The 22,500-nt window shown below is 51.9% G+C and overlaps 1 protein-coding gene across 2 annotated transcripts in view; it reads left to right on the top strand.

The window, feature by feature from the left end:
• wdr7 (WD repeat domain 7) overlaps positions 1-22,500 on the top strand; it is a 118,475-nt gene that overhangs the window by 59,028 nt on the left and 36,947 nt on the right. For both annotated transcript variants that reach the window (XM_084693231.1, XM_084693232.1), the window contains one exon: positions 17,397-17,621. In XM_084693231.1, the coding sequence (XP_084549357.1) occupies positions 17,397-17,621 (225 nt within the window). The remainder of the gene's footprint in view (positions 1-17,396; positions 17,622-22,500) is intronic.

Raw genomic sequence — 22,500 nt, 5'->3', positions numbered from 1 at the left:
GTATCTGTCACCGATAATATATATATAAAAAGTAAAAAAAATAAAAATAAAATGGAAGTCAGTCATTGGGGTCTGGTCCAGGGACAGTAGGCCTCCACGTTGTTGGAAGTGAAGCAGTAACCAGAGATCAGAGACGCCTGACCCCCCCCAAATTCGTGAAACATTTAGCACTGAGTGACCCGGCGACTGGGCAGCCTGAACTGGGAAATAAAAGGACTGTTTATTTAAAGAGACTCCGCTTTTGAAGAAACCCCCCCCCCCCTCCCCCTCTGCACCCCTGCTCCAACAATAGCCCAGCTCCACGAGCATGCTCCCTGTCGCCGGTCCTGCACCCACCGTGATTAAACCCAAATGAAAAGGCCACTTTGATCAGGGGGCCTGCCTGGCCTTTGTGAGGCCACGCGACGGCAATGGCAGTTGACAGCGGCCCCCTCTGGCTCCTCCTGGCCCGGGCCCTAAGCCCCTTAAACGGATCCCAGCGGGAACCTCGTCGGGGTGGTTGACTTCTGCCGCTGGAGAAGCAGCCCCCGCGACAGATGGTCCCCAACTGGGGTAGACTCCCCGGGTCCTGGCCTCCCCCCCCCCCCGTGTTCCAGGGGACTCTGGGTTGTTGGGCACGGGTAGAGTAAAGTGGGCAAGAGGGGCACCTGCCTTGTGAAGACAGGAGGGGCCTGGCTGGGTCTGGCGGCTGTAAGGGGGGGGAGCACCTGCCGCACCCCCCCCCCCCCCCCCCCCCCAGCCTTCCTTGCCCTGCCTCCCCCCCAGCCTCCCTGGCCCCTCAGTCTTGCCCCGTGGATGAGGCGGGCTGGTAGAGGGGCGACTCCACACAGAGACACAGAGAGGCCTACTTAGGGGCGACCGTTGGCGAGACTTATTCGGTGGTGGCGTGTGTGTGGAAAGGGTGGGGGGAGTGGGGGGGGGGGGGTGGTTCAGGGCTGCAATGGGGGGGGGGGGGGCGGGTTAACAAAATAGTTTCCAGCTGAAAAGGCTGGAGATAAACACCTTGAACAATGGGGACAGAGAGCCCTGTCCTGCTGGGTGTCAGTGATGGGGGCCGGGGGACTGCGGGCGGGCCCGCCACACCATTCAACCACTGCACCTGCTCTGTCCTTTAGAGCATGCCCCAGCCCCAGCCTCAGTCCTAACCTCTTACCGGCAGCCTCAGCCCCTTTAACATCGACCTCAGCCTCAGATCCGCAATCTCAGCTTCTCGCTTCCTCCTCAGCCCCTAGCCTTAGTTTAAACCTTAGCCTCAACTCCTCAGCCTCAGTCCTGGACACAGGAATACACAGATGAAGGGGAAGGGGAGGGTCTCCATTCAAAGGACTCATTAGGCCTTAATCCCCCCCCCCCCCCTTCACCAGAACAAACACACACATCTACCACACACAGTAAGTACCCTCATTCTAGCCCCTCGCCTCCTCCTCCCTTTTCAAAGAGAACATTTCTGACGTTCGACAATTAGTCTTTTCAAAAACCCGACCGTGGAGAGTGTTGAGGCCAGCAGAGTGCACACGCTGGAAAGCCTGTTTGCCACTGTGTCCGTCTCAAGGACAGGAGGTGTTTTTCCTCAGCTCTGATGGCAGGGAGATGAAGGGAGGAAGGACTCTCTCAAGAAGGGATGGAGCGGGGTGGGAGGGAGGGGAGGGGGGGGGTTGCAAATTGAGAGGAATGTAGCTATCGCGCTCGGTGCCTTTTGAATCCGACAGCTGCCGCGCCAACTGGCAACCGCCTCTCCTGTTACAGTCGTGCCTCGAACCCGCCTCTCCTGTTACAGTCGTGCCTCGACTTCTGAAAGAATTAGGCTCACAACGTTTTCTGTCGCCCTGCCCGCCGTCCACCTAGCAGGCATAATTACACACCGGCCTGGCTGCATACATCCCAGATGTGAGGTTTTTTTTGGTAAGGTTTTATACTGTTTGGGCTGGGGTTGGGGTTTGGGGAACGGCAGGGGTGGGGGGGGGGGTTTAAGGCTTCTGTAAGGCCTAGTCCTGAATCAGCGAAAGAATCGTCTGTGTATTTGGTTAAGTAAGCGGCTGACATCTGACCCGCGTAAACAGGGATGGGAAAAAATAGCCAAGTGAGTAGTAGGAACAAGTTGTTTATTGATTAACTCTGTATCGAATTACGTAGCAGCTCTCTTTCTCCGTGATCCACCAGATTGCTTCAGGAAGCTCCAGAGTGCGCGCACAACGAAGAAAAAAAAAAAAGAAGCAGAAATTAGATTGAAAAATTGATTAAAGAAGTCCAGCGAAGACATGAGTGAAAGGCACGCGGTAACAATTCATTTACAGGAGCAAACCGTTGTTGTTTTTCTGCGCGTGCGCGAGTGTGTGTGTGTGTGTGTGTGGTGGGTTCAGCCAGAGAGGGTGACATCAGTCTGAGTGGTAAGGGACTCATACACTTAAGCCGTGGGACGACCCTGAGCTCTCTGACTTCTTCCGGCGGATTCTTCATTTGGTAAAAAGGGGGCACAGAGCGTGACCGGCCGTCAGAAGGAAGAAGAGGGGGGGGGGGGGGGGGGGATCTTCAATGGCCGGGTGAGCAAGAGAAGACCTCTTTTTAATCTTGTCTTATTGCCACCACTGATACTGTACTACCTACTACCACTACTACTACCACTACAGTACCAGTCATGGTACTGTGCTACTGTTACAAATGCTACTTCTACTGCAAGACACATACCTGCTGCGGTGATTCAATAACGACATGAGTAACAAATGAGTGTGGCATTTTGTTTCGTAGGTTGAACACGCGAAAACATTTGAGAGGTCGAGTGAGTGATCTTCCTCTGGGTAGCAGGTGTGTCGTCATGTTCCTCAGATGGCTCCAGAAGGTTGCTCGTGTTCTGCCCAGACACAGTCAAGGGAAGCGACAGACGTTCCCCCCGAACGGCCAGTAGGGGCCGCTAGTAGTCACGCGGCCTCCATCCCTCGCCTCCTGTTATGAAACAATGAAATCAGTCGACCTCAGTGTCCAGACTTGAAGTGCCGGCCTCCCCCACTCTTCCAGAGAGATGTGGGGAAAAAGTGCTGTCCTTTCTCTTCCAGTGTCTTCCCTCCTAATCCTTTGAGTCTCTCAGGGTGCCCTTATCCGTGTGTCTGATGCACTTATCTCTGACAGGAAAGTTAGCGGCGATGAGTTGCCAATGTTCTTGTCTGAACATACATTTCTCGTTTATTATTTGCCCCGCCAAGATTTAAATCGGATCTTAACGCGGGGGGAAATTGATTTTGATGAGCTCGGTTTGCTCGGAGAGACACAAATCCAGGCAAATCCTAGAGTAATCAGGCTTGTTTTGCATTTTTGATTCATTTTAATCCTCTTAAATGATAATGTAGGTGAGGCACGTTGGTTTTCTAAACGGCCCAGGATTCAACTGGGCTCTGCCTCAAGGTTCCGCTCAGCTTTGACAGGCTTCTGTACACCCTCCCTCCATTCATCCATATCTCCTTCACGTTCAGTCTGAACCCTCCGGCTGAAGCATCCATGTTCAGCTACGCTTACGAGGAAACTTCATGCCGTTTCCAAAAAAACAACAAAAAAACTAAAAAACAAAGAAGTAATGCTCTAGTGTAGTGGTCTAATGTCCACAGTCGTATTGAATGGCGGTTGCAGGTTGGATAGATTTTTGTCTCACTGGTGTTGCTGAATGGGCAGATGGCAGTTGTTATTTAAGTCTGACCCTAGACTAGGTGTCTTGTTAATATTGACTCCATCCTCCGTTAGGACTGCAGGGCCTCCGTCCATGTGGAGACAGATAGGGGCCTGTTTCCTGTTGGCCTACTTCCCTTCTCCGCCCCTGGCTCGGTGTCTCTGGGCTGTTTTTCAACCACAGTATTGATCCTGTCCACACTCAGCCAGGCCCCCTGGCTCTTCCCTGCCTGGAAGGTCCTGGAGCCGAGGGAGACCGTCAACGCCCACCCCCCTATCCCAGAGGGTGACTGGGGGCTCTCTGATGTGGTTCCCCCCCCGAGCACGGACTCTTCGGCCTGGGGTGCAGTCCTGGCAGACACCCCTCCCCCTGTAGGATTAGATCCTGCAGCAACTGGACCTCTCTCTCTAACAGCACAGCTTGAGTTGTCCTGGAGTTCTCCTTTGTTGCTTACCTTTTTTTTTAAAAAAATTATGTATTATTTATTCCACGGGGGTTCCTCTCTGCTTCTACTTCCTGTTTACCACACATGGAGGGTATAGATCAGAGATTCTGGTGAACATACACTGTACATTGAGATGCCCCGCGCTGAGGAATGAAGCATTAGCACACATGTTAAGCTCAGCTCATTCTCTTTGATCCAGAAGGGGCCTGTGGGGACTTGGTGTGCAGTGTTCACGTTTAAATCCACCCTGTTCACTCATGTGACAGACATTTGTAGGTGTTATGTTTTTCTTTCCTCTCGCTTTATTCACCGTCCCTGACTACAGCTCCACCACAAGCTCAGCCACTTGAACCTGAGGAGAAGGCTTTCGAACTAGGGATGCACTGAAATTTTGACCACTGGCACTTTTGGTTTTGGGCTGAAAGAGAAAAAAGGCTGAAAATATATGCCGACCCAAGTGCTCGGATTTCACTCGCTCAATCTAGCCGTTATCACGGGGACCGAAGTCGAGTTAGTTTCCGATTGCGTATTCGACAGACTTTCCCCATTTGTTTTCCTCTTGTCCACGAGCAGCAGTTGGAGACCGTCAACAAAACCGACGAGTTGTTTTATTAAAATGTCAATAGAGCTCTTCATCCATTACTCCTAAAACTAGCTAACCAGATACAATGACCCTCAGGTTTGTCCATTTTCATCTCTCACATTTATATAAATTGTTTCAACATTTAAATTTCAATAACTCGTTGGTCATGTGACCCACCACCCTCAAACTATTTTCAGACTATCCGTGAATTATCCTTATATAATGCACATCCATTAGACTCCATTTTCATCTATGGTGATTTTACATAAATATTTCAAACAAGGGCGATCATATCAGAGGTGTGGTCATACTTCACAGTTTCTGATGAGGACATGAAATTTGCACTTAATACAATACAATACAAAACATTTTAACCTAGTTTGAAAAAATAAGTACATTTTGCTTTCGGTTTTCGGCCAAGTGCATCCTGAATGTTCGGTTTTGGCCCTAAAGGTTAATTTTGGTGCATCACTTCTTAGTTGATTATGAGTAGTGGTTCTGGTGGCAACAGGCTGAAGCAGTTCAGCTGTTCCACCTGAGTTCATGCTGACTGGGTGCAGAGTGGTATGCTTTGCCAGTCTCTCCTACCAGACTGTGTCTCTATGAAATGATTGCCCTCGCCCATGTGTCAGCCTTGGCTTGTCAAACTGATACCTGGATGAACTCACTCCATAGGCCTAGGGGTCATTCTAATGGGAATACACGCACAATTAAACCGCCTTTTTTTGTTGGTTTTTTTCCTTCTTTTTCCTCTCGTCCACCCTGCCCCTTTTTTCCCCCTCTTTTCTGGCTTGCTCGTGAGCGCGCCCTCTCGCAACCTTCAACTGGATTCCAAGTGATTCAAAATTAACTTAAAAGTCTTGTTTGCTGACAGCTTAAAGCTTAATTGACTGGAAGCCAAATAGAGTGTGTTAGGTATTCAGCAGCCGGAGCTATTGATAAAGCCATGTGCAAATGGGCTGTGTTGAAAGAGCGACGACGGGAGCCCCCCTCCACCCCCCACCCCCCCCCTCCCTCTCTGGTATTCAGGGCACAGCTTCCCTGAGCACCGCCGTCACAAACGCTTTGTCGACTCCTTTATCACACCCGGCTGGGCCGGCCCCGCGGGCTCCTCTCCTCTCTCCTCTCCTCTCACTTGTGATTACCCAGAGGCCTACACTGTACAAATAGCACCTCCAGGTTTTTCCAGAGGATTTCGAAGGAAGCGGTGCTCTGTGGACCGGCGTGGACTAGCACCCAGACCAGACCAATATCACCTCAGCTCCGAGCACTCTGCGGCTCAATTAGGCTTTTCTCCCCTTTAGCGCCCCGAATGATGCAGAAGGCTGTAATTAGACTGGATTACCCGACTGCTCAAACAATGCCATCTGAAGACCAATAGACAGCAGCCGAAACAGAGAGGAAACACATGACGACAACCACAACAACAACAGTAGCAGCCCTCTCACTCCTTATTGATTGGTCAGCCTCATGTTCCGCTGCACGGTGACACAGGTTGTTGTTCAGTATTGATTGTCAGTTATTTGTTTATTAGTTGGTAACGGGTGTCAAGTGTCGGCGGACGGCAAAGCTTGTAGCCAAGAGCCGTAACCTGTGAGAATGTAATTGGAGCCAAATCAGCCTGGGATGGTGTTCCTGGTTGGCTTTCCATCCCCTCTTCTGTGTATTTACACTTCTCTGTGCTCTTGTGAGATGCCGTCTGTTTTTGGTCTTGGCGATGTGAGTTGACCTCATTAAAAACAGCGTTAGTAGGATCAGTAAATATCGGCCCGCCTTTTCCCTTCTCTGTCCCCCCGGAAGGAGAATGCTTCAATAGGCAGCCAAGTCAGAAGGGAGAGAGGTGGTGTGCGGGGGGAGGGGGGGGTGAGGAGGTTTGTTTTATTTCCTAATTTAATGAGCCGGTGATGCTCTCACGAGTAGACGAGATCAAAGTTTACTCTACTAATTACCACCTAACCCTTTTCACCCTTACTCGCACCCCCTCCCTCCCTTCCAACCTGTCTTCTTCTCTCCCACTCTCTCTTCGTCAGCCGTGGTGCCTGGGCACCAACAGGGGAGGGAGGATATTGATCCTCAATGGAGCACCCTGGAAGCCCTATTGCAGCGAGAGAGAGAGAGAGAGAGAGACAGGGAGACAGGGAGAGGGGGAGAAACTTTGTGAAATATTAACCAGCTCTGTTGTTTTGGTCTGGGATAGAGGTGAGGGGTTTGATCTCAGGATTAGAGCCAGGGGAGGGGGGAATGAACGAAAAGGTTTGGTTGATTGATAATTGCTACATTTCGTGTCTCACTGTCCTCAGGATTGTGTGTCCTTGTTGTGGTGAATGTGGATCACTCTCAGACAAGTGTGTGACGTGCGAGGTCAAAGCATCGTGTAAACAAAGAAAATACAATTTCATTGAAGACATCTTTGATGACACCATACCACACCTTGGTGTGCACAACACAAGGTGTTTGCAGCCATCTGTAAAGAAAGAATTTAAAAGAATTTAAGTACAATAATAAATACAGCAGTTGCCAAAATTATATTTTAGAAATATTAATGGAAGAATTGGAAGAACTGAAACCAACTTTTATATCAAATCATATTTTAAATCTGGAATCACAAAACTATTTTCCTGATAGGTCAAATAAGCTTCTTATGTCAAATAAATTGTTTTGCAAAGATAGAAAACGATGTAAGTTCTATAATTCAGATCTCAGAGAATGCGCCAGAAAATGGCAGACATTTATATTACCCTCCACAGAATTTAAGGATTACAGAGAAATTATTTATCTTTAAACTACTGGAGCATAATCTGGTCAATGATAAGATCTTAAATTGTGTCTGTGTTTTGTAACCAGCAGCTGTTGTGTTATTACAGCAGCAATGTAGTCATCAACCCACGATAAGTTTGTAATACCGTTACATCATTCACAGCTCAAAGTCTAAAGTCTTAAGAGCAAGCACACAAAAACTTACTCTGGCACTTTAAATGTAGTTGTTGTCGAGGGGTGGGGGAGTAAAACATTTATCAATCTGGTATGAAGTTTGTTTAAGTGTGTTTATTTTGTACTCAACCCAATGCTGCAAAGCAAAGCCATAATATAGAACTATGAAACATCATATTATATATATTAAACCAGGAATCACATATTCCCTAGGTTCACATTTTTTACCGTAACACATTAAATTCCAATTGTATTTATTTCCCACCTCTGTGTTTTGACAGGTGTATATAAGAGTCAGGGGGTTTTCTCCAGAACTGCTGTCAATAAACATGTTGCTAATGTACCACGCTGCAGAATAATTTGAGATGTTTATAAGCCTTATTGAAAGACATATGATATCAGTTTTTTTTTTTTTTTATAAGGCCATCTCACAGACATGCGACTCATAAAAGTAGATTGAATTGAATTTGGAACCAAGAAATGAGAAAGAGAATCCTCATTTTGGCTTTTGTTCATTGCCACACCGAAGACCTTGAAATCTCCTAAGTGAATTTGAGGATGGCGGCTCTCTGAGTGGGGAGCTCCATTTGTCCTTTTGATATTCTCAGTCCCCCTCTCCGTGTGCCCTAATTGAAGTTCTCTTTCGGTTGTGGACGTTTAAACGTGGGTGTGCGCTCTGTGTCTTAAACCAGGGAAATACAGTTAACCTTCAGAATATGGGCCTCTAGGAAGGACGCCGACCAGCGTCCGCATCCCCTAACCTTTTTCTCGCAAATTGTGTTTTCAATTATTGCGGCCCGTCTCATGACATTTCTGTGTGTTCAGCACGCTGATCGGCCCTCCTTTGGTTTGAACTTTACTCGTCTCATAAAAACAACTCGTTTCTCACCCCCCCCCCCCGCGCCAGGAATTTATTGAAGTATAATGTTGTTGTGTTTTATTGAAAATCTCACCGTAATGTTTCTCTTTATTTTTCTGTTCGCACAAAATTCCTGCCTGTATTGATCTTCTCCCACAATCCCTGGCTATCAAGTTTTACCTGTCTCAACATTGATTATCAATAGAGGCCTAGACTGACGGCGGGAGTGAAGCATCATGGGAAGTCTGGGTCAACGAAGTGCTGAAAGTGGCCTGATAACCGTTCAAATGTTTGTAGTGAACTTTCCCCGTGCTTAGGCCGCCGAAACAGACACTATCAAAACACGGCCCATTTACAGACCAGTCTTAACATGAAAACAAATATGTATATCAAAAAGAAATATGTGCTCATCAATTTTCGAAGATTTTTGGATTATAGCTTGATATTAACATCATTTTGTAGTCGAAAAAAATTATCGAATTTGAGCGCAAGTTCAGTCGTTTGGGCCACGTTGCCCCGACCAGTGTAGCTACTGTAGTGATGGTAGAGTTGACAGCTGTGTGTAGGCGGTGTGCAGGCGAGCCTCGTGGAGAGACGGCGTCTGAGGAGTGTGTGTGTGTGTGTGTGTGCGCTTCTCTCCCTCCCTGAGCCCCGCATCCCTCACACAGCACGCGGCGCGTGTTTAAAAAGGGGTATTGATTGGTACGCCGCACAAAGAACCAGCTCTCCTTTCCTTTTGTGTGTGTGTGTGTGTGTGTGTGCGTCGTCGTCCCCCACCCTCTCTCCGCACACACACACACACCTCCCCACCCAGGCACTTTCCAAAGGGTAGCCCCCCCCCCCCCCCACGCCCGGCCAAAATGGAGACCCTCACTATCTTTTTCTTTCTTCACCTTCCTGCTATTTTACCCCCCCTCCCCCCCCCCAACCACTACACACATCCACTTCTCTTTGACATTCCTTCTCCACATCCAGCCTTTTTCTTTGCTCCCCCCCTACCCCCCTAAACTCCCTTCCCGCCCGCAACAGTTTTGTACTGCACTTAAGACGGGCCATTATTCAAACATTCAGAGTGATCAAAATGTCAATTTGGACCGAAACACAATTGATGTTTCTCCAATTGCTAGCCGACTGCCCCTCAGATCAATCTTCCACGCAAGGACTTTTGTGAAGAGACCCATGGCTGTGTAGGGCTTCTGTGTCTGTTTGAAGGTGTAAAAGGTAGATTTTTTGTATTTATTTTTTACAGGTGGACTTATTTTGAACTGGTTCCTTCTATGTCGGCTGTTCCCGGAACGGCTCAGTCTTTACGGTGGTGCGTGAGACGTTTCGCTTTTTTTAATGAATCCTTTCCTTCGTCGGTAATTTTATTTAAGTTAGCATTCAGCTTGGCCCGATCCATCCTCTTTTAGAAAAGATTGAGAGTAGTGGGGGGGGGGGGGGAAGGGGCTGTCCAGCCTTTTGACTTTATTACGTTATTTTTGAGACCAGGGAACCGCAAATAGGATTTAGATACAATGTCATTAAAATAGATCTAGCTGTATTAAAGGTAAAAGATCAATACAGTTCAAAAATCAATATTCTTTTATAGTGATGTGAACTCGTACAAAAGGCTGGCATGGGGATGTGGAGGACAGGATCTCAGACCTGAGCAGAAACACAGAACAGTGTACCATGACGAGGGCATTATGTCGTTTATCAATTAAAGAGGCATTTTATAGGGGAAAGATGATAGTGATTAGAATATTAGGATTAAATAGCTTTAGAACCGGGACACAGATGGTCTTTTTTAGTGAATTTGTTGTATTGTCTTCTTCTTCGATTTCATACTTGATCATATTTTGTTAATCTGGGTTTGATGAAAATGCACAGATTGTAATATTTCAGGCCAGTATACATTTTTGGGAACATATTGGTCTGGTTAGTTTTTATTGAACGTCGTTGTTGATGCTTGATCATGAAGATCCTCAATATGAATCATGAAGCACTTGTTCTATAGCACAGTAGGCAAGCTCACTTACGCTACAGATTATAGTCTACTTTCAGTATACAGTGGACTACGTTTCATGCACAGTGAGGGCACAGTAAACTGTATTACACACTGTGGTCTGTTAGCTGTTGATATTGTTAGTAACACAAAGTGTTGCAATTTCATAATATTGTAACTATTTAAAGATGATTGACTGCAATAAAAATAAAAAAAATTTCACGGTATTAGTTTAATTTGCTACATTTCTGTAGTGGAGTGTGCTCCTGTCAGCTACCTTCAAACTTTTAAACCATAAAATAAAATAAAATGCAAATAAGAAATACCTGGAAATGCTTCTATTCTATCTGCCTTCATTGTGACTTGTTTGTCTCAGTGCTTGCCCTACGCAGGCATACCTGTCATGCTTATCTGAGTCTGTATCGCCCCCTACTCCCTCTTACTAAATGTTGTCTTACCCCTTCCTTTGACCTCTGTCATCCTACCTCACACACACACACACACACACGCACACAGGCACACAGGCACACCATCACCACACACCACCACCTCACCGGCTGTCTGTGTCTCTGTCAGTTCTACAGTCGATGGTCTACCTGATGGCTGCTGTGTGTGTGCTGCCTAAATAAGATGCAGAGACCCCAGTGGAGGAGGACAGGCAGGGAGATTGACGTCGGCTGACCCTGCTTAACTTCGGAAAGCACTCCTGATGATTGGGCTTGTTGAAAACCGGAGAGAGAGAGGGAGAGAGAGAGAGAGGGAGAGGGAGAGGGAGAGGGAGAGAGAGAGGGAGAGGGAGAGGGAGAGGGAGAGGGAGAGGGAGAGGGAGAGGGAGGGAGGGAGGGAGGGAGGGAGGGAGGGAGGGAGGGAGGGAGGGAGGGAGGGAGGGAGAGGGAGAGGGAGAGGGAGAGGGAGAGGGAGAGGGAGAGGGAGAGGGAGAGGGAGAGAGGGAGAGAGAATGTGCATGAGTGACTCAGTCACTCTGGGTTGAGAGTAGTCATTGCTATGATGTGTGTGTACTCCTCACCATGTGTTCATACCCCTACGTGTGTTTGTGTGTGTGTTTGTGTGAAGAGGCAGTCGTGTGGGGTTGTGAACGAGGTTGAAGGCTCCTTAATGATTCTGTAATGACAGCTCTTGGACCGAGCGGTACTTATTGCCTGTTCTCTACCACATGGCCTATTTTTCATATCTCTACGACAGGTTTATTTGGTTTCACCTTGAATGGAGCACAGCTGTATTGATCCCATCAGAGAAGGGCTTTAACACACTAGTGGCTGCGAGTCGCACTCACACCTAGACCAGGACCAGGACCATGTGGCTGGGACTGTTTCTCCATCTTTCCAGGACAGGGAGGGAATACAAAGAATTATTATGAGGTACTTCCTTAGTTGAGGTCACCTTTAGTAGTTTTATTATGAGGTACTTCCTTAGTTGAGGTCACCTTTAGCCGTATCATGGCTAAGAACGCTCTTGGAGGCCCATATTTGGGCAATCACACGTCATAAAACAAAAGATAATGTTATATCTCGACTTTCGGTCGGTAGTATTACATTTTTCACAACAATTCAGGAAAAACTCAACTTAATGGCTTCTTTAAGGCAGATATCAAGGACATGAACGGTTACTGAATAGGGACTTTCGAAAACAAATTTCCGCACAACTTTTCTTTCAATTCTTCTCAGGGACTTTGAAGTTTTTCGACATTTTTGCTCGGGGAGGGTCTTAATGCAGTTATATACTGTCCCAGGTTAACCTCAGAAATGAATGAGACTGCATAATCCATTTACCAAGCAGGCTGGGCTAAAAGCCAAATGACTGCAACCTCTACAATCCCATTACCCTGGCTCTTATGTAAATGGTAGAGTGAAACCTGGCCCTGCCTGTATATCTCCATACAGACCTTACACGGACAGCCTGTCTCAACATCTGTTCCATCACCTGATGATAAACCGGCGCAGAACGCGTTGTTTTCATTGCTTTGGATGGTCACTCACAGATTTGAGCCGTCGGATCCTTCCGCCGGGTGCTTATTCGGCATCCACCGAGCGGTTGTGCGTCGGCCGACTCTGTGGCACGCGGATCTGAGTTCCACGGCGGCAGCTATCGATCCGAGGCTTCTGCCGGGGGATGTTTTGAAGTGCAGAAAAGGAGGAAGCTCCATGTCTTCAGGCTGTGTCAGGGCGGACGTCCGTGCCACGACACGTAGTTCTTCCCGCCGCCCGCCTCCCCCTCCTTCCCCCTCCCCCCCCCCCCTTCCTCCCGTGCGCGCACGCCCGTCATTTGGGATTATTCATCCTCCGAGGCTCTGATTGGGTGATCAACTGTCTCGTCGGGGGAATGGATCTGTGTGTCAGCCGTTAGCTATGATTAAACAGTGGCCGGCTGAGAGCTGAACGTGGGGGGGGGGGGGGGGGGGCGGGGTACAGTAGGTGGAGAGGTAGAGGGATGGAGAAGGAGAAACTGCAGGAAGGCCAATGCTTTGGATGGATGAAGCTGCAGAGAGAAGGAATTCCACTTTTTCCCTTCTTCATTTATTTATTTGCACTCCCTCCCTGTCTCTCTCTCTCCCTGACCGCCTCTCTCTCTCCCTCTCTGTCTCTCTCTCTGTCTGTCTGTCTCTCTCTCTATCCCTCTCTGTCTCTCTCTCTGTCTGTCTCTTTCTCTCTCGCGGGGACTTGCAAGTCTGAATCTGTCGCCAAAAAATGTAGCTGAGGTAGACCATGGACAGTGACTGTTGCGCTTTACATTTGACTTGTTCTTGAGTCGCTTTCAGTCAGGATTGTGTCACAAACCTGGCTCTAAGGCTGTGACGAGCTAGGGAGACGCCAAGTTCAAAGAATAGCAAAGTAGTTCATTAAACAATGAAAGAAATCTTCGAAATACGTGCGTTCGTCAGTAGGTCAGTGGTGTCGATGCCGTTGTCAAAGCTGTTTATTGACAGTGGATACACATACACACACACTCAGAGAAAGATTCGTGGACCTGCCCCACTTGTAGAGCCTTGTCAATAGACCTATGAAAGCCCTCAGACTGTTAAACAGATAGAAACCTCCATTGCCGCTGAATACGTGCTACTCTATTAGAGAGACACCTGGATGCCTAAAATACCCTTTTGCATTATTGACTAGGACACAGCTGTTCACTCATACATGCCGTGCGCTACACAGCATTTGTTTATGGGGTAGAAAGGTTGGGATCCTTGGAAAAACTGGCGAGTTCCCCTCATCCGAAATGACTGATGAATCATGGCGTAGGAATGGAATGAGGACCACCGCTTGGCGTGTGTGTGGTGTGGTGTGGTGGGTCGGGCGTTATATCGACTTGGGTCTACGTGGGCTGCTGTGTGCGTGGGCTGAGGGCCGTATACAGTATGGCTGGGGGGGGTCTTCAGCCTCAAACCGCGGCTGCTCTAGCCCCGGGGGGGGTGGGGGTGGGGCGTGTGGGGGGGTGGCCGTTGGAGAGAGAGGTGAAGCTGTCCTCTGCCATGAGGTGACGATGTGGGGGGGGGGGGTGCGGGGGGGGGGGGGGGCGAGATAGCCTGAGGGTCTTGACCTCCTACAGGTCGAAGGTCATCATACACAGCCCGCGGCAAAGCCCCTGTCCGTCCGGGCTCGAAGTCTCGTCGTGAAGGGAGAGTGTCGCGCGGTGCGACCGACACGAGGCGCGAAGACGACGGAAAGGGCTGCACAATGCGGCGCCATTCAAGGCCGGGGGAACCGCGGTTGCGGCCGCGACTATTGACTTGTGCTGTGCCTGAACATGTTTCTTTGTCTATTTGATTGAAGAAAAATTCAATTTTGTGGATGAATGGAAATCCAGCCCAAGCTAGTGTTTATCTTCGGATAATCTCTATTCTAGCCTGAGGCAAGGACACCTCATTCACTCTTATAGATTGACGTGTTTGGCCCAGGGTCGTCCAACAAAGACGACCGTAAGAACGTCGGTGGCCAACCGGTTATTTACCGACAAAAGCTGAAAATATGATGGCTGCATTCCTGCAATGCCGCCGTTTCATCCACCACAGTATGCCTTTCCTGAAAGATCTGTACAGGCAGAGAGAGAAACATCGCGCACCAAACCGTGACAGATCGTCGAGGTGTTTCCTTCTCTGAGTCTCCAGACCTCCCAACTCCACACGACTCCCCCTCCACCCGACTCTTGCTGTAACCCCCCTTCCCTCCCTCCCCACCCCCCCCCACCTTCCTCCTTGCTCCTGCCCCTCCCTGCCCTCCGTCCGTCTGCCTCCAGCCCCTGGCCCCGGTGTCAGGTTCCCCAGTGGAGAGGGCCCGCATGGCGCTGCGCTGTCCCTCCCCGGGAGGCAGAGGCACCAGGAGCCCGGCTGCCGCCGCAGCCGCTCCCCTCCCTGTCTCCCCGCCCGTCCTCCCCTGTCTCGCCTCCCTCTCTCCCCTGTCTCCCTCCCCTGCCGGCCACCTCTCCCCTCCCCCCCGCTCGCCCGCCCTTTCCTGTTTCCCCCGTCTGGCTCTTGCGCTGCCTCATAGCATGCCTGCCTCTCTGGTTCCCAGCCTGCGTGCCTCTCTCGCGATCTCTCTATCTCTCTCTCTCTCTCTCTCTCTCTCTCTCCATCTTTCTCTCTCCGTCTCCCTCTCTCCCTCCCAGCTTGCCTCTCTCTCCCCTCCCTCCCGCCTGCCTGGCCAGGCCTATCGATCAGGCCCCCTGCGTGTCCCCCCCCCCTGCTCCTGCAGCTGCCTCATTGGCCCCTCTCAGCGCCTGCTCCAGCGCATTAGAATAGAAATCCATAACCGGGGGGCTGTGCTCACCCAAGCACGGGGGGGAGGCAAACCAAATGAAATGCTATAAAGCAATCCCGCGACCGGGAGCCCACTGCCCATTCGTCCTGATCTGAGAATGTCACGCCAGCTCACCGTCTCTCTCTCTCTCTCTCTCTCGCGCTCGCGCTCGCGCTCGCGCTCCCCCTCCTCTCTCACACGCACACACGCAGCCAAACACAAACACACCTTCCCTCCCGCTAACGTGCCACCCGCCCCTTCCTCCTTCCCCCCCCTCCCTCTCTCTCTGTCCTCCCGCTTGCACAGCCCATATCTCTCCCCCCGTCCCCTCCCTCTCCTCCTCATCCCTCCTGCACCTCTCTGGTCTCAACACCTCCCCCCCTCCCTGCCTGCCTCTCCCTCCGTCCTCTGAGGGATTAGCGGGGGTGGCGGGGCAGGGGGAGGGGGGGGCAGAGGGGGAGCTGACCGGTGAGGCGGTCTGCAGAGGTCAGGTGACCAAGCGGTCAACCCCAGGAGCTCTCGCTCTCTCTCTCTCTCTCTCTCTCTCTCTCTCTCTCTCCTGTCTGAGTCTTTGTTCTCCCAGCAGCGTGTCCAGGGATGGCTGCCCGGACGAGCGCAGACGTGCACGGCACACGCGCAACACAAACACAAACCGTAGACTGTACGGAAGCGCTACACAGAAGGCTACGCAATCCCACCGTACGCACTCGGCACGCCGCCGTTCCGCCAAACGCACGACCCTACAGAAGCACCCAAACGGGCGTGCCCACGCAACGTACATGGCCGCGCCAAGCGGCACGCCTAACGCTCGTGCAGCGTCCCCCCCCGGACGCTCGGTCGTTTGTTGTGTGAGCCAAAGTGGCCTTAGAGCCGGTTGCCTGTAGCCTATTTTGAGGAAAGTTCTCCATTTAGCCACCCCCCCTTTTTTTAGGGGCGGCTGGGGGGGGTTGGTTTGGGGGCGTGTGGAGAGGGTGTTTGGAGGCGGGGCTCCTGGGGGCAACGGGGGACAATAGCCCCGGCACTCCCCTCACTTCCGAAATGGAGGCCCCCTCTTTTGAGCCAGGAGGCTCGGTCATTAGAGAGGGGCCGGGGGTGGTAGGGAGGGAAGGGGGGGCGGGGGGGGGGGGGGGGGGGTCACACGTGGCCGTGCGCTGCCAGCGCTCTTTGAACATTACCCCGAGCACAGCAGGGGGGGGGGGGGGTGGCGATAGGGCAGGGGCTATAATGGGCTCGGCCCCCGGACAATAGGAAGTGTGGCTCTATTCAGTTCCAGACGCTTGTCAGGATCCTTCCCCTCCCAACAGCTGGCCATGGGCAGCCTGGTTTCCCCCGGACATGACGGGCGTTCCGTCTACGGGCGTCATCCGCCAGCAGCCGATCCCTGAAGCCCTTCTTCTGATTGGCCCCGTCACATGTGAGGTGCTCGACCTCCTCTGAAAGGGGGGAAACTTTGGAGTGCACTTCAGACTGGGGGGGAGGGGGTGTGTTGGTGTGTTTGTAAGTGAAGGGTGTGTTTGTGTGTGTGTGTGCAGGGGGGGGGGTTGTGTGTGTGCGGGGGGGGTTTGTGTGTGTGTGTTGGGGGGGGGGGGGTTGTGTGTGTGTGGGGGTTGTGTGTGGGGGGAGAGTGGTTGTGTGTGTGTGTGTGTGTTTTGCCTGTGCGCGTCTCCTTTCCCTTCGCCTGGCGGACATCTGCCCGTCAATCTGACAGCTTGTCCAGGAGCGGCGGAGGCGAGACACCTTCCCCGTCGGGCCTCTCCTTCCACATCCTTATCTGCCACCCAGCCCCCACCCCCAGACGAGCCCAGCCGCCCCCCCCGTCTCCCCCACGGGCACACCTACCCCCCGCCCCCTCCTACCCTCCCCACCTCTCCCACACGCACATTTCTCAACCCAGTCTGGGATTACTCTCCCTTTTATGCCTCCCTGTCGGAATCTTTGCCTGACATGCGTTTTTACAGTTACAGAGTTCAGAGGCCTTAAGTGCAGCCCACACCAATTCCCACTTTATTGTACTGTACAATAAGGATAATATTTATGTTGTTGTATCATGCGTCCATATTTTGCCATGTCCTCGTGTGGTTTTCCAATGAAGTCCACGTCGATACTAGCTCTCGTATTTGTGGCACCGTCCGTTTTCCGCAATAACTCCGTTACCCATAACGCAACATGTCTCCTGTGCCCGCAGGCTGTCTCTCCAACCTGCCCCCCAACGCCAAGAAGATCTGCAACTCCTACGAGGAGCGCCGCAAGCAGGCCACGGCCATCGTGCTGCTGGGGGTGATCGGGGCCGAGTTCGGGGCGGAGATTGAGCCCCCGAAGCTGCCGTCCCGGGCCCGCACCAGCGGCCAGGCCCCCGAGGGCTTCGGCCTCACCACGGGGGGGTCCAACTACTCCCTGGCCAGACACACATGTGAGTCCTTTCTCCATCCTTTTTCCCCTCCACAGAGCCACGCGCGCGACGCTGTCGATACCGTTGACGGGATCGTGTCCCGTCAACCTGTCCCGTCAGATCTTCAGGCGGGGGGGGGGCTTCCACAACCACGCGAGCACGAGAGGAAGACATGTTTCGCGGCGCCCGCACTAGACTCGCGAGGCTGACCTATAGGGGACCCCCGCGCTCGGATCTTCTTCCGGTCTTATTGCGGGTGAAGTCTCTCTCCCCTGCCCCTGCTGGGTGAGCTGGGTTCCAGAGAGCACAGGAGTCCCTTTTGGCCTTGAGGAAACTAAGCGAAGCGGAGCGATGCTCGATCCGCGGCCGGCCTGCCCGTCCCTTCAGCCGTGGGGCCGCGAGCTCACCCACCTTGAACGACAGAGAGAGAGAGAGAGAGAGACAGAGAGACAGAGAGAGGGCCTCATGTATGTACATTCGCAAATGTAGCGCCATGGCCAGCCCGCAATTTGCGCACGCTGTGATGCTTCAGTTTACGTCGTATTTATGAAACCTGCAGGTCATCGGGTAATCAGCGCCTTTCTCCGCCCGCTATACCGTACATTGCGAGCATTTAAACGTGCAATTGAACGGGCCCCCTTCTCTCTTTCTATCATGGATCAGCCACCAAAGTCGAAACAGCGATGACTATTTGAAATGATCCTGATGCCAATATTTGTAATGTAGCGAGGAGTTTAACAACTGCTGGAATGGAATGTGAACGCTGAGTCGGAGATTCGATGTAATCTTTGATTTCTTCCAATAATTGTAATATTGCATGGCTGCTTAATCTGTAACGCGTAATGATTTTGTGTTCACGCAACTCCAAAAGTGTGATCCTCGTGGCAAAAATCCTTTGTGGCCTTTGTCTTCGTCTTGCTCAGGTAACGGCTGCCATTTCACCTGGAGGCATATGCGCATCCTGGTTTTTGCTGCTTTTAAAAAGCGGAGCATTTTCACCGCAAAATAGAGGTGCGATTTCACAGGCGTTTTTTTGTACACACCGCGGAATACATAATGAGGCTTTACGCATCCCCTCCCATCTCTTTATGGGAAACTCCCACTTTCCACCTTGACCCTCCCGTGAATGCATATGCATGGACACGGAAAAGCGCAATTTGCCATTTTCAGTTCCCGCCACAGGCAGTCTGCGCCTTGACCCCAGTGCGGCGTGTTTGCACATACCTCGCCATGTTTTTACGCGCACGTCGCGAAACAAATACGCCTGACGTGGGCGCAAAAGCGTCCATGAGGCCCAGAGAGGGACGCACAGCCTTTCCTCAGGGCCACAAACACACAGCAGAACTCCTGACGCCTGACGGGAGGGGGAGGGGGGGAGGGGGGAGGGGGGGGGGGGGAAATGTAGAGCGAGTGAGGGGTTGAAAGGGGGAGAGAGTTAAGAACGGGGCCCCCTCAAACCACAGGGAAGGAGGAGCTGTGGAAAAGGGGTGACATGTGGACGCTGATCTGCAGGGAAACGAACCCATCCACACGGACGCCAGGATGACTCGCCAAATCCGTGCTCGACTCAGGCGGTACAAGGCCGGGGCTGACTTTCCCCTCCCTCGGTGTCGCGTCAGACCCAGTGGCGGGGCCACCGGGGCGCTTAAACCCCCCCCCCCCTGCGCTGCCTCACTGGACTGGCCTGGCCTGTGGTTGGCTGCCCCGGAGAAATCTGCCCCCGGCGACTGGGTCTGCAGCAACCCTGATAGGTCAGTGGGGCTGAGGCGAAATGCACATGTTACATCAAGCATGGCCCCCCACCCCTTCTCCAAACGAGTAACTCCACCTTCACAAACCCCCCCCCCCCACACACCCACCCCCCCAGCCAATCTGATACCTGACCTAAGCCACTTCCCACACACAAACACAGGCCAGCTTACAGTCCATACCAGACAGTTACATTAGAACAGACATGCTAAGCCTTCTGTTCTGTTTGCAAACACTTCGGTTCGACGCTGTACGTCCACAACAATAACGCTGCACAGTCCCCTTTGGCCTTTAGAAGACAATACCTATGCTTCTTTGAAAAGGTGTTTAGATTTGGGCTGTCTTAAGTGAGTCAGACACACACACGCGCACGGATTGGGAAGTTGGTCTTTTATGTACTCGGGTTCATATATTGACACCGGAATATTCTAAATCGTTGTAGGCCGCCCCCCCCCAAACAAAAAGATCCGGTATAGAGAAATGCCATTGTTTGCCACGCCGTATATCTCCCTAGGTTTCGCACGCAGCACCTTTGAGCACGTACACGTGTCTTTGTTACGTTCCACAGTGGCGAGAGAGCAGGTCCTCGGCACAGATACCGATAATCGATTCCCCCCACCCAGCCGGCCGTCACGCCGAGCTCGGCCGCGACGCGGCGTGCGGAAAGCCCTGCCGTGGATAATCAATGTGATTGGCTCTCTGCGTTCTCATCACACAGGGCCGAGGCGTCGGCACAGCCATCCTCCACAAGTGGGAGTGTGTATTGCCCCCAGCCGATAAACCATCCCCCCCCCCCGACTTTGCAATATATGTTTCTGATCCCCTGGGGGGGGTGGGGGGGGGGGGTTAGCCTTTATCAAGTGTGTAAGGTAATATCTTTCTGGGTTATTGGAGGTATGTGACCATGCTGAATCGCCAAGCTGCGAGGGAAGGAGCCCTCGGGGGGGGGGGGGGAGGGGGAGAGATCGCCGTCGGCTCGTATAGGTGAGAGGGAGAGACTGAGAGGGAGAGACAGAGAGAGAGAGAGAGAGAGAGAGAGAGAGAGAGAGAGAGAGAGAGAGAGAGAGAGAGAGAGAGAGAGAGAGAGAGAGAGAGAGAGAGAGAGAGAGAGAGAGAGAGAGAGAGAGAGAGAGAGAGAGAGAGAGAGAGAGAGAGAGAGAGAGAGAGAGAGAGAGAGACAGAGAGAGACAGAGAGAGAGAGAGAGACATAGAGAGAGAGAGACATAGAGAGAGAGAGACATAGAGAGAGAGAGACAGAGAGAGAGAGAGACAGAGAGAGAGAGAGACAGAGAGAGAGAGAGAGAGACAGAGAGAGAGAGAGAGAGACAGAGAGAGAGAGAGAGAGACAGAGAGAGAGAGAGAGAGACAGACAGACAGAGAGAGAGACAGACAGAGAGAGAGAGAGACAGACAGAGAGAGAGAGAGACAAGAGGGAGAGAGAGAGACAAGAGGGAGAGAGAGAGACAGACAGAGAGAGAGAGACAGACAGAGAGAGAGAGACAGAGAGAGAGAGACAGACAGAGAGAGAGAGACAGACAGAGAGAGAGAGACAGAGAGAGAGACAGAGAGAGAGACAGAGAGAGAGACAGAGAGAGAGACAGAGAGAGAGACAGAGAGAGAGACTGAGAGAGAGAGACTGAGGGAGAGAGACTGAGAGAGAGACTGTTTTTTATACAGTGAACGCCGTCCCCCTTTGTTAACCTTAACGGCCCCCTGCCGGGATGAAGAAAAACAAAAATGACCCTGTGTCGAGTGCAGGGATTCAAACGCTGTCAGGGCCAGAGATGCCCGCGTCAGCGTCTATGCTATGGGGTGTCTCCAATCCGACATGGGAGCTTCAACCGGGGGCTTCCAGTGGCTGGATAAGCTGCTGAAAACACTGGTTGAAACATGGCTGTTTTCAAAGGGCTTCCGAGCGGTTTCGTTGAGCGTGACCAGGGGACATCCTTGCACACACTCACACACACACACACACCCTCTTGCACACACGCATACAACACGGCTCCGATGATGAGTAACTGTCAGGGCTTAATTGCCTCAGACCTGCCTGAGGGCAGGGAGATATCCTGCAGGCTAACAATATGTGCTGGGACAGGGAAAACCTCTTATAGAAACCCCCCCCCCCCCCCCCCCCCCCCCCGTCTCCATGACGAGTGGGTACTCTCAGGGGGAAGGCAATGTCCCTGGGGAACACCACCTGGGACCAACCCACAAGGAGCTCTGATCGCCCCCTGTTCACTTTCCAGCCGCACGAACGACGGCAGGGTCCTTTGGAACACCCCATCCCGGCCCTTCAAATAACTCTCCAAGCAAACGGAGGACACGTTATGGACGGAGATCCATAAGTCTTTTGTTATTTACAACAACAACAACATCAAAACCCCAAATGTTTCTGTTTGCTCTGTGAAGCAGTATGGGCCAGGCACCTTTCCTCCTCTGCTTGTAGCGCGGCCCTCCCCTCCTCGTCGCGGGGCCCCTCCCCTCCTCGTCGCGATAAACTGAGGCTGTTTATTGGGGGGGGGGGGGGAGGGAGTGCAGATCATGCATGGCCTCGCAGATGAAGTCACGCTGCCGCCCGCCGGGGTCAGTGTCAACTCAATGAAAAGAAAATTCACGGTGGGTTTCACCTGTCGGCGGAGACTGACAGGAAGAAAAAGGAAAAAAATATATATATCTTGCCTAGCGTGCATCTTTTTTAATCATTGACCGTGTTTTAGGTTTCGCAAACCTCAAATGTGTTTGGCTACCTGATGTTCTGGGTGAGTGGGTACCTCAATTGTGTGTGTGTGTGTGTGTGTGTGTACTGTACATGTGCGTGCGTGCGCGCATGTCTGAGTGCGTGTTGATGCCTACACTGTCATGTGCAGCGGGCCAAAAGACCTGGAGGCGTCATCAAACTCGGTGATGTGTGAGCTTTTAGTCGGCACGGTCAGGGTTTTAGTGCGCCGCGTTTGCCAAGGTCAGCGCGGGTCTGATAGAGGTCACCCCTCGGCCGCGCTGAGGTAAAGAAAGCCATTCCGCACCACGCGCCCCTGCCGCGCTGCGCTCCGAGTCGAGGGGTCTCCCAACCCCCCTCCGTCCGCTCGAGGCGCCCTCCCCTCCTCCCTCTCTCGGTGAGGACGGGCGAGCGAAGATCGAGGTTTTTGGACCC

Source organism: Hypomesus nipponensis, chromosome 27 (genome assembly GCF_054491055.1).
Source record: "Hypomesus nipponensis isolate SF chromosome 27, ASM5449105v1, whole genome shotgun sequence".
Classification (NCBI taxonomy): domain Eukaryota; kingdom Metazoa; phylum Chordata; class Actinopteri; order Osmeriformes; family Osmeridae; genus Hypomesus; species Hypomesus nipponensis.
The sequence above is the reverse complement of the archived record's forward strand: the minus strand, read 5'-3'. Positions and strand labels throughout refer to the sequence as shown.